At 33.9% G+C, this 13189-nt stretch overlaps 1 protein-coding gene across 1 annotated transcript; it reads left to right on the top strand.

The window, feature by feature from the left end:
• Nucleotides 1-255: 255 nt before the first annotated feature.
• Nucleotides 256-10023, top strand: LOC149786405 (terminal nucleotidyltransferase 5C-like). The gene is made up of 2 exons (XM_089976827.1): nt 256-351; nt 1782-10023. Exon 2 carries the CDS (start codon nt 1802-1804, stop codon nt 3017-3019), a length of 1218 nt encoding a protein of 405 aa, XP_089832953.1. The 5' UTR covers nt 256-351; nt 1782-1801; the 3' UTR covers nt 3020-10023.
• Nucleotides 10024-13189: the final 3166 nt, after the last annotated feature.

Below are 13189 nucleotides of genomic sequence, written 5' to 3'. Positions count from 1 at the left end.
CCTGAAAAATCCGTGTATGCTGCCTTGATTGAATATCTTGCTTTCTTCTGGAACGATCAGGAATATTGATCTGAATAGGATGCGAATATAGGAAACTTTATTGATTTTCCAAGATTCGAGTGACGTAAATATATTTCCCAATGAGAAGGATTGGGGGCGTATGATACTATGTTTAATTCATCGAAGACGGCCTCACAGACGTAGTAAATGAACGGGAAACGTAAATCAGTCTAGATATAAAATAGAATTGTTATATTTACGATCATATCTATTTTGAGATTTGTGCTGTCTGGTTATATTTTTTCCTCATCTGGAGGCTTGCTGTAAGGATAGTGGTCTTGCGATAAGAAGGTTGGTAGATTCTTTTATGTTTCACAAATGTTGCTATTTTTATGGAATTGTTCAACTGTGCTTTCACTTTTTAATTTTTAATTGATATTTAATATATTTTGTACAAGTACGTTTTACATTTTTTCATATTTAGTTGAGGCTTATCCAGAGAGGATCGCAAGGCACAGATAAGACCCCCTTTTGTCTACATAAAAACCGTTCCTTTTTATTTAAAAACGGGAGATTTGGGTAATACTAACCAAAAGCTAGCCACCATCTTTTCAGAGATAACAATTAAAATGACGTTTAAATAACCAAACTCATCAGCCTCTGTACAATTTTTGTATTATTATTCTGTACATAACATATGAACAAATGGTGAGGCTTTACATTTGATGGTTCGATAACTGGATTCATTTAAATGATAATGGAATCAATTGGATCTATATTTATTTGACGAATAAGCTTGGCAAAATAGTCAACGGGGGACTGCCAATTTAAATTTTATGGAGAGATGGAGAGGTGCTAACGCTAAAGTATTCATCATTTTATCTTGCAAGTATGTTGCAGCTAAAACAAAACCAGAGTCATAACTGTGTCATGACGTTTTAGGATTGTTACTCGAAAATAATTATTTAGGTAACTATAAAAAAACATCGTTTTTTTTGCCTGTAAAACGTACGAGTTTTATCAACATCGTGACTTTATGGGTCAAAACGTGAAATCTCAACAGGATGATTTGTGTAATAATTTTAAACTTAGCGATTTCACAAACTAAATTGAAATAATATTCCCCACCCCATATTAATCTGCATTGTTTAAAAACGTTCTTTTGATAATAGGAAATGTAACTCTGTTTCAAACTTTCGTTTTCAAATAGAATTTTATGAGTAAATGCTAGGGCGGATGCACATTTAATAAATTCAATTGTTTTCCCCCAAATTTTCGACAAATCAATACATTTCCCTCTAGGGTGAAACTTACCGGATCAGATTTTCAATTGTCACCGGTAGGGGGAGTTTAGTGTCGTCATGACCAGTAGCTAATAGACTGGAGTCTATAAATAGAATCTCATCAGCTGTTTATTTTTACATGCGTTCCGCTTCACTCCCAGAAAATTAGTGCTTTGAAACCAATCATATGTTAATCAAATTTCGCCTTAAAATTAGATGACAAGTTCATGTTGCTTCATCACGGGTTATACAATTGGTAAGTTTAATTTATTTAATTACTTACATTGATCTCTGAAAGGTATTAGATCAAATTTTCAGAACTTGTTCCGTCCGCACGTGTGCGCAGTGATACACTAGTTAAAACCAGTGGTGAGCAGTCAAGGTACGTAATACTGCCAATGCTGCACTTTCTCGTATTACACAAGCTCTGTGTAAGGCTCTGACAGTTTATATCGGCTTGGCGAAGGGATAACATCTTGGTATTTTCTCTCCTTGCAGATTTTGTACTGAAGTTTGGCATGGCAGCGTTTGACAGCTCGGATTTGATCCGTTTCCAAGTTCTGTGCTACGAGCAGGTGATTCGACTTGACGATGTTATGGAAGAAACTGTCGCTATCCATGGACGTGGAAATTTCCCAACTTTAGATGTCAAGCTGAGAAACTTAGTCAAAATTGTACGAGATAAACTTCGAGCTGAAGGGGTAAGGGTTGGGGATATACGATTGAATGGGGGCGCAGCAAGTTACGTTTTGGACAGTGACAGTTGTCAGCCATACAATGATGTCGATTTGATCTTCGGTGTTGATCTGTCAAATCATAATGAGTTGCAGAAAATTAAAAACTGTGTCCTTAGTTGTCTTTTGGATTTATTACCCGAAGAGGTGAATAAGGAAAAAATGAGCAGCTGCAGTCTAAAGGAGGCATATGTCCAAAAAATGGTAAAGGTTTGCAACGAGCATGGTGATAGGTGGAGCTTGATTTGCCTGTCAAATAACAAGGGGAAAAATGTAGAGTTGAAATTTGTGGATAAGATGAAAAGGCAGTTTGAATTCAGTGTGGATTCCTTCCAGATAATACTGGATAGTTTGTTGACTTTCTACGAAGTTTCACAGACTCCAATGAGTGAACATTTCTATCCAACCCTTGTTGCAGAAAGCGTCTATGGAAATTTCAGTGAGGCCTGGGACCATTTGACCAAGAAACTTATTGCTACAAGAAACCCAGAGGAAATTCGTGGTGGAGGTTTGCTTAAATACTGTAATCTTCTTGTTCGTGGATATAGCCCAACACCGAACATTGATATTCGAGGAATGGAAAGATATATGTGTTCAAGATTTTTCATTGATTTTAATGATGTTGTGCAGCAAAGACAGAAGCTGGAGAAGTACTTGAACAATCATTTCAGTGAAGAAGAGGACTTGAAACACGAGTACCTCTTGACTTTGTATCGTGTAGTTGACAAAAGCACAATTTGTCTCATGAGCCATGAACGTCGACAAACGTTGAATTTGATTCATCAGCTTGCATGTCAAGTACTAATACAGCAAGAACAGCGAGCTCATAACAAATATCTGGCAATGCAGCAGTTTGATCATTTAAATGGATTGACAATTGACCAGGTATATTATGGTCCTTTTGACTCTAGCTGCCAGTATTTTGGTATTCCACAAGTGTACCAAATAAATAGCACATGCGTTTCATGTCCTTATTGCCCACCCTATCTTCAGTGTTCATAAATTACATGTTAATTGCAAATTACAGCACTCGCCTGAAGAGTGCTTTTTTGTTCTCCTTAATGTTTGGAGAAAAGCGCATTTTTCAGGTGAACCTGGTATGATGCTAAGATAATGCTATTAGATCTATTATTGTGTACCAGAAGCCGTATATGTTGCTGCATACCATATTTTTCATCAGTATATGATGTAAGCTACAAAATCAAAGACTGTCCATCTACTAATGGATAATACCATTCTAGAATGTCGGCATGGCACAGTTGTTTCCAGAGGTATACTTTTGTAGAATGTCGGCAAGGCACAATTGTTTTCAGAGCTCAGTTTATTTTGGATATGTATGTATATGTGATAAAATTTAATGAATTATATGGCTGTAAATTTTCGTTGAATTCATTTTTTTTGTGTGTTTTGAGGCAAATGTCTCATTTTTCTTATTTTTGGAGAATCTTCGTGCTGCCAGTTTGTGAGTCATTTATTCATTAATTTTATTGGGATTTATAATAGCCAATGTCATTGATGTTAAAGAGGTTAATTTATTTTTGTATAAAGAGAACCTGTGTTGCTGTGTGCAGAGGTATAATATTAAATGTACTGTTGCTAAAAGAAATGTTAAAAAAAGAATGTATATTGGATACGATTTTCATACAGAATCATTTAGATCAAATCAGTACATATTTTCTTATTAAAGAAATATTAAAGAAATGTTATTTTTCAGACATGTTATTCATGCATATAAATCGGACTTTCATTTTGCTTCAAAATATGAATTTTAAGAAGTTTTGTTTTGATACCATAATGATGTACTTGTAAATATGCTTATTGATACTGATTTTTCTTTCCAAATTTTGACAGCATATAGCTATGCAGTAGCTACAAATACCAGATTTAACAACTTGTATAACAAAGTTTTAATCTTAGTGGTATGTTTTGCAAAACGTTCATAAGGCTTTTACCTCAAGGTCAACTCGTTAAGTCTAATAAACGGTTCCTTTGACCTGGACCTAGTTGTGCTAGAGATTGGAGGATAGATGGCTAATTACTGTTTTGTGCTACTGAAATTTTTTTACTGGCTCAAACATTATATGTATATATGTTTAAAGTACAGATGATTAAAATCATTATGTAATAATATAGTGTAAATTATTATTTTGTGCTAAAAATTATGTATGGAAAATGTCGAGAGAATTTGCTTTATTCTCGAGTACCAAATATTTTCAGCACTTGAAGAAACATACTTTGTTGTAATAGAGCAAACTCATTCTTGTTTTTTTATCATTGGATCTTCGACATGCTTAAACAGTTGAAGTAGTTATGTGCTTTTTGTTGTACATGATATAAATACATTCAGTGTTACTTAAAGCATTATTAATGAATATTTTATGCCTGCTATTTGGAAAAGTATGTACATGATGATGCATAAAATAATATATATCCTCCCCGCTTTCCTCTCCAAATAATAATATGCACGATAAACATTTCTGGAGCAAAAATGTGCCTTTTATAAATAGAATTCTAATAATGGAGGCAAAATACAAAATATAGGTGTGAATCTAACCATCACTGCATAAATTATTTTGCTGACATGGATACAAAATGTGGAAAGTTAATCAAAACAATATTATGTACCTAAGTATACAAGTACAATTATTAGCTGTTTGTCTCTTTATTCTTTACATGTATTCATGATATATTGTATATACTCGCTTATAAATTGGGTCCAACTGCAGACAACATAGTCCTAACAAACTGCATAGACCTAGATCTGTTTTCACATCATATGCCAGCAGAGCACGGTCTGTGTTGTTTGTTCTCTTGATTAGTCCTAACGGACTGCATAGACCCAGATCTGTTTTCACATATGCCAGCAGAGCATGATCTGTGTTGTTTGTTCTCTTGATTTGTTCTAACAAACTGCATAGAAACAAATCTGTAGGCACATTAAGCAATGTACATTTCCATATATGGCATGTGTATATCATTTCACCCTTCATAAAAATGGTCAAATGATAGTGATACCATCATGGAGTCAGGCAAGGTGTCTACACTGCAGTCATCAATTGTGGTCTGTAAAGTCTATGTGTATCAATTGTGATATGTGCAAATGGATGTGCAACCTATGCCAGCCCAAGTTAAGGCTGACTTGTTCAGTTGGAGAGAACTGGCCGTGGAAGGGAGGTATAGATATATAAGAAAAAGAATTGTTGCAGGAGGGAAGAAATGTGACATGGGCTGATACATGATGATGTATGGGATAATTGACTAGAAAGGCAGTCATCCATTATGGGAAGTGGGGGATGGAGGAGCAGTCATCCATTATGGGAAGTTGGGGATGTATGTGATAGTTTACTGTGGTGGGACAGTTGTCCATTAGAGGAGGATGGGGATGTAGGAGAAAATTGACTGTAGGGGGTCCGTCATCCATATGGGGAGGTTGGGGATGTTGGAGATAATTGACTGTGGAGGGACAGTCATCCATTATGAAAGGTTGGGTTCTTGCTTATGAATATGCAGACACATTGGGAGAAGAACAAAACATTTTTCTTACAGCAGTTCACACTGACCAATATATACATATAACTCTTTAAATGCTTATCATATATATTATGAATTTCATGGTTTTTGCCATCTCCCTAAATGGGACTGTATATACCCATGCATTCAGAAAATGAACTCTGATCACAATTTGGGATTTGTTCATTGAATCTCTTTTCACCTTAGATTTGTTTTATTTTTAATTGGTGTTTATACATTAAACCTCATTCCATGCTCCTCTTTTGTAATTAATATTGATCTTTTGATCTTGGGTCTTAATGTCTTGAATAATTTGGAGAAGGATTTTTTTTTTTATTTTATCGGTGTATACTGTACTGTAAAGGCCATTAGATATGTATACCACTTTACTGACATAGGACAGTTTGTACATTCTTAATGGGTTTTACTTTTAGTTGGCATGTTATTATCGCCAGAGGCTTGTCCTGATCTAGAAGCCTGTCTGTACTGAAAGGCCCTGTGAGAAACATTTACATAGGATGTCTGACTATTGAAAATGATTGGATTAAGGATGGAGGTTATATGTTGCGTACTGGGAGAGGAATGCTGCAGACAATACGATACTTATTAAAATGTGATCTTAAATATTGTACTATAAATAGCTAGCTACATTTTATGGAGGAAATTGCTTTGTGTCGATTGAAATTATACCAAAATTATCACTTATCTAAGCTTGTTCTGTGTAGATTTCATTTATACCCAAATTTAATATTTACCAAAGTTTTCACAAGTCTCATTTTCTTAAATAGTGCAAGTTCTTCTAGGACTAACTGAGAAAAACTCTTGGCAAACCATCCTCACCCCTATTTCATTCTTGCAATTTACAAAGGACATGCGTACAATCCTCCTTTTTTTTCATAATCATTTTCACCTCGGCTCCACTGTACATAACATTATCCTATGCAGTACCACATATCTTAAAACGTTTACAGTATGTCGGATTTGGTGAAGTAGTTGTTGAAAATAATCAAAAGGAAACAGTTAAGTAAAGAGAAAATTCTTTATGTGAAAAGATCTTGATACATTTGTCTATCTATAAACCTGTTTGCATTACAAACCCTTGTTGTTTGTTGAGCACTGTCCTAAGCTCAACATCTAGGACAAGTGAAATTTTTGTCACAGTTGTGAAAATTTCTGACAACAAAGTTGTAGCATGTGCTTTCATTTAGCCTTAAATTGAAATTGTAAGAAAGAAAAATATAATAATTATAGCTACCCTTACCCACCCTCCCACCCCACCTCGATTTTTTTTATATTTATTTCCACAATTATTATTACTGTGAATAAGAATTCTGTATTAATGCATATTGGATGTCCAGTGTTAGACCTGACAAGCATAATGTGTGAAATATGATATTTGAAAAGCAATTTCTTTCATTCAGTAACAATGATATATCATTCATTCAGTAACAATGATAGATCAATCATATATGTACAATTTATTGTTTTGGACATGCTTAATTAGCAAATGAAATAAAGGTCCCTGTGGTGAAACAGAATGAACAATGTATTCTTGTTCACAGCTCGTAGATGGACTCTAAATGAAATTAAATTTGTTACACAAAACAGGTCCAGTTTGATCCATTTGTGTGTATCGTGAACTTGAGGGAATAATGATGTTTGACTGATGATGACGATGACAGTGTAAGATGATATGCTTTATTTACTTCTAAATGGTTCATTCATAGAAAACTACATTTCAGTAGTAATTAAGAATTGATAAATTTCATGAGTCAAAATAATCAGGCATGCTCAGAAGCCATTTTCCATCAAGTCTATATTGTTGTTTTCAAAATTGTTAAATTTTACCTATAATTCATATAATTTTGGAAGACTAGTGAATATGTATGTATATTTAGATCAAGGATAAAAAGGTTGAAGAACTGAATGTATATGTCTTGCATAGGTAAAACAGCTCAGGTGTTTAACCGCCCTATTAGTAGACCTACATTGCATTCTATGTATGATTACCAAATGCTTTACCCATAGTCGGACTTGAAATTAGAAGGTATAACTCAACTAAACCAGATATGGGTGTGTAGCCTATGTGCTAAAATATGCTACTGGCTTTCACCTGGACTAGAGGGCTTCGGTTTCTTGTCATCCATCGAAGTACCATTTCATTGTTTTGAAACCTGCCAGGCCCTGGTTTTATCTGACTTTTACTTGGTATCAATCTGATAAATTTACTGAAAGTTGTTCAGCGTAAAAGTTTCATCGTTCATCAGAATTGTTACTATGTTTTGTTTAATTAGCAGGTATTATTTCGTATCAAGTGCATAATACATAGAAGTAGAATGAACAGGGTTGTAAAGGTTTTTGTCAGAATAGTGTCAAGTACAGTGTACAGCTGAGTACTGTATTGTACGTAAATTTTGTTCATTTTTCTGAGGTGTACAAATTAAAATTATATATGGTGCATATACCTACAATGTGCTAAATATAGAAATAATTCTCACTTCTAGTAATGAGATGACCCAAAATATTTGTAACAGGTATAGGTTGTGCATGTATGAAAAATTGGAGTGTATGGAAACAAGAGTATGAACATTCATTATGAATAATGGCACTGTACATGTATTATCAGCACAAGATATCATACAGTGTCACTTCATGAATGGCACTGTACATGTATTATCAACACAATATATCGTACAGTATCACTTCATGAATAGCACTGTACATGTATTATCAATACAAGATACCATACAGTGTCACTTCATGAATGGCACTGTACATGTATTATCAGCACAAGATATCATAAGTGTCACTTCATGAATGGCACTGTACATGTATTATCAGCACAAGATATCATACAGTGTCATTTCATGAATGGCACTGTACATGTATTATCAGCACAAGATATCATAAAATGTCACTTATGTATGGTATGTAATAAGTTATTATTGTTTTTATTGTCTTGGCAAATATCATGTTGATTACAAAATATATTTTTGATGAAATAGGAATGAATTGGTTTTGATGAGCGATGCATACATGTCTCAAAAAATTCTGTAAAGGCTTTTGCGAGCGTCTTATTATTAATAGTTGCCGTTGCTAATCATGCTCAAAAGTTAACTCTACTCTGTGTAAGGAATGTATGGAATATCCAAGGAGTACATCAAATTGTGAGTTAGTACATTTTATAAGTTTTTTTAAATTTTATTCTAAAATGACTCGGTTATCAGATGGAATTGTTCATTACAGAAAAAGCTTTATTCAACAGCTTGTAAAAATTTAAATTACTAGTTTAAAAAATTTTAATCACAAATTCATTTATAAGTCTTGAGTTGCAATGCATGCTGATGCAGAAGTTGCCTTTGAATGAAGTATTTTGTTGACTAGATAAAGAGGGAAGATGATTTCTGTTGTCAAGATACAGCATATAGGATATTGTTGTTTTCAGGGTACAGAGTATATATATTGCTGTTGTCATGATACATAGTATAAAAATGCTTCTGTCAAGATAGTCTACATAAATGGCTGGTGTCAGGATGCAATGTATAGAAATTGCTTATTGTCAAGATGCAGTTTATAGAAATCTCTAGCATCAGGATACCAAGTATTGGAAATTGCTGTTGTCAGGGAGCAGTGTATAGAAATTGTTAATGCCTAGATGCAATGTATAGAAATTATTGGTGTCAAGATGCAGAGTATTTTAGCCAGTTTGGCAATGCAAAAGACTGCAGCCAACACGTAAACAATCCAAGTAATTGTTTCATTATCAGGTGATGATGCATTATCTGTTAGAATGTATGCATAGGAACTAAATGCATGCTGAGTGTATTCCTGTAGGCTGATTGCATATCTCAGGACCAGCAAACTGTATCACAGTCTAGACAGCACACATATATTTTTACCTCCTTCAATGCAAGTTCTGCTGTTTTGGGGTTTTTGTTTGTTTGTTTGTTTTCATTGTTGGCAAGATTTGGATGAAGTTATGCCCAAAGTATCCAGAAAGTATTTGTGAATCAAAAGTATTTAAAGTGTTATTATGGACACCTTTGTGTCATGGAGATTTTGATCATGAGCAGTGTTACAGATTGTATTCAGGTGTGCCAACCATTACATTAAAAAGAAAAGTGACCAAAACTTCTAAGCAGGTAAAAATGTGTGTACCATCTGGGTTGTCATGTTGGTCACTGGTGCTGTAACTTCTACCACTGTTGCAGCTGCATTGCGGAATTGGTTCATTTGTCTTGAAATGTGCAAAGAAATTGCATATGCTATATGTACAAGAAGTCCTTTTTTTGCATCAGATTATAATTCACATGTTCGTTAATTTCATCGAAAAGAGCTGTGCTTTTTATTGAATGCACTAATTTCTGTTGGCAGATATCTATTGTTCTATTAAAATTTGTTCATGTAACATGTTCTGAACAGTTCAGCAAATGTGATATATAAATTCAATCCTAAATCTAACATGTTTATTGAAGATTAAAATTTAAAAAAAACAATTAGTGATATTTTGTTCTTTTTTCACATTAAGTTGAATTTTATTGTGTATTCATCACTTTATATTGTTTTTATCCATACTTCCATACACTCCTTGTTGGTGTCTGGTTCTTTCTCAGTTCATCTGTCCTCTCTGCCAATTTGTCGGTCTATCTGTCAGTCTGTCCATGTTTATTTCCTCCTAACTGCCTGCACAACAATAAAAAACAGCAAAAATAATAGATGGCTGATCGTGGTATTCTGCCTCTTTCAACTACTGTTTATGATGTCACAATATGATAGGTTACCAGGCTATATATACATGCAACACCAACCTAGCTGTAAATACTTTAGATGCCCCACTGCTCTCTCTCTCTCTCTCTCTCTCTCTCCAGGGCTTGTAGTAGCTGTGTAAGTAATGTCTGCAGATCAATACAACATGTTGATGAAGCCCTTGGGGGGGGGGAAATACATTAACAGAAAATTATGTTACTTGTATTACATGGCTCATAAAAGTCGGGTTATGAATCTTATCAATCCTGGTTCATGTGTTAGGTCACCTATGGTAGCGTTTATATCCGACTTACACAAGAATGCGATAACAACATATAGATAGTAATTTCATCCAATGAGATAGAGAGTCATGGCGATGTCCAGCACATATTTTAAAAAAATGCTATAGGTCATATAAGAATTGAGACAGTTGGGTGGGTGGACAGTTGCAATGAAGGACCTTATATTGAAAAAGTGCTGCATGTATATATATATATATATATATATATATATATATATATATATATATATATATATATATATATATATATATTCACCACACCTTAATTTTAGGTTATTGTAACCATTCCTGTTAAAATATTGATATGTTAATGGATCTAATTTCATTGAGAGGAAGTAGAATTATAAGTATTGCCTACTTGAAATCTCACCTCTGTCTGTGTGGGTTCGAATCATGGGTTTAGCCTATGTGGGTATGTAAGAAAGCTAGCCAGTAGCTTCTCGTGGGTCGGAGGTTCTTTCCAGGGTTTTCCTGGGTTCTTCCTCCACCATTAATACTGGCTGCCATGTATAGCCTATCTTGTGCTGCAAAATAGCATTAAACCCCACAACAACAACAACTACAAGGCAGTATATACTAAGGCTTGCATAAACAGATCTATAATTAGGGAGTACAGTATGTGTGTGTATGTATATATATATACAGATTAATCTATTAGTCATCCTTGAAATCATCCTTGAATTTTGTTACAAATCAGAGGACCACTCCAGTGGCCTAAGTGGTTAGAGCATCGGCCTCAGATATGGGAGATTGCAGGTTCAAACTCCAGCCATGTCATACCAATGATTTATAAAATTGGTACTAGCAGCTGCCTTGCTTGGCACTCAGTATTAAGAGGTTCATAAAGCATAACACATTAGGTTCAGAATCAACCTAGCCCTCAAATTATATATTATATTATATTATATTATATTATATTATATTATATTATATTATATTATATTATATTATATTATATATGTTGCAACCAACATATATGCACAAACAGAACTTGTACTTATTACAGTGTTAGACGCTGACATTAGTCATAAAATGCACATATATACACACAGATAGACTCACACACACACACAAATATATATATAGGTCCCAGTTAATGAACAGTTAGATTTAACAATCTATATAAATATTTATACACACACACACACACACACACACACACACATATATATATATATATATATATATATATATATATATATATATATATATATATACACACACACACACATATATATAAACACACACACACACACACACACACACACACATATATATATATATATATATATATATATATATATATATATATATATATATATATATATATATATATACACTCTCACACAAATCAACATGGTGATCACACATCCACGTGGTGACCAAACTTTCAAGTTGATTACAATGGAGACAAACTGGGAGCATCTGAAAGATTAAGACCTAAAATGGAACATTTGAGATGGGCACAGGACACACAAACATACACATCAGAGTAGAAACGAACATGAAGTATACATGTAGGTTTTTGAGTTGAGAAAGAAGGGGGGGGATATCGAAGTTAGGTATCTCAGTTTGTCTGAATTATTGCACAGTCAGAAAGAAGAAATTTTTGAAGCTCATTCTTAATAGAATAGGGTACCTTTTTGTTTCTTTTTTTAGAAATAGATCACTGTGGTTGGATAATGGAAGCTGGAACCCAGGAAAATAATATATTGTGGAGTGATGTTATCAAAAGATTTATATGTCAAAGCAGCTTTACTCTAAAAGTTATGTAGTAACCACTGTAAATTAATGATTAAATATGGGTACAGTCAGTTTTAGAAAACAATTATAACTAATTTCGAGTTTTATTATCTTGTGAAGACCAGCATCATTGTAATTCCTCGCTATAATGCATCCATAATTAGATAAAGACATTATGTCCATTATAACACAGTTGTAGCATTTTGGCACATAAGAAGACATCTCGACTATTCTGGAGGATACTGCAATACATACGGTTTATTTGACTTTGCCAAAATATATACCTTTCAATAATCACTCCTACAACTTGTTGATTTTCTGGGTTATTTGTTTCTTCTCAGAGCAAATACATGTATATTGATATCCTCTTTATTTTGTACCTCGATCCAATTGTCATACGGTTCATTGTGTGTGTGTGTGTGTGTGTGTGTGTGTGTGTGTGTTTAACTGAAATTTGTTGGTTATGTACCACAATATAACAGCTTCAATGTCCTGTTGTACATTTTTTCAAGGCAATGGATTGTCTTGCTGACGGCATCGAAGGTTATGTCATCCGCAAGAAGAATAGTTTTATTGGCTTTCCGTATAAAGTGATAAACAGTTACTGAAAAGGAGAAAGAGTCAATGAGCAAGAAAGGAACCTTGAATTAATGAACATTTTGACGTTTTGTAAAGATGTGGCATTGACCACAGAAACACGCTGTTTTCCTGTTTTGCTAGAATCAAACCAAGCAAGCAAATTATGACTGGTGCTGTATGCCACGAGTTGCTTCATCAATATTGTATGACCTATTAAATCACAAGCATTAAGAAAATTAAATTGTCCCGATTACTGTTTTCATTATATGTAGCTTCTAGCCATGTATCAAGGA

The sequence above is a fragment of the Sinohyriopsis cumingii genome, chromosome 12 (assembly GCF_028554795.1).
Source record: "Sinohyriopsis cumingii isolate HCF-2022 chromosome 12, ASM2855479v2, whole genome shotgun sequence".
NCBI classification, from domain to species: Eukaryota; Metazoa; Mollusca; class Bivalvia; order Unionida; family Unionidae; genus Sinohyriopsis; species Sinohyriopsis cumingii.
This window is presented reverse-complemented; position numbering and strand designations above follow the sequence as displayed.

Coding starts and splice junctions, on each gene's coding strand:
- LOC149786405 (XM_089976827.1), top strand. CDS start 1,802: ATGGCAGCGTTTGACAGCTCGGATTTGATCCGTTTCCAAGTTCTGTGC.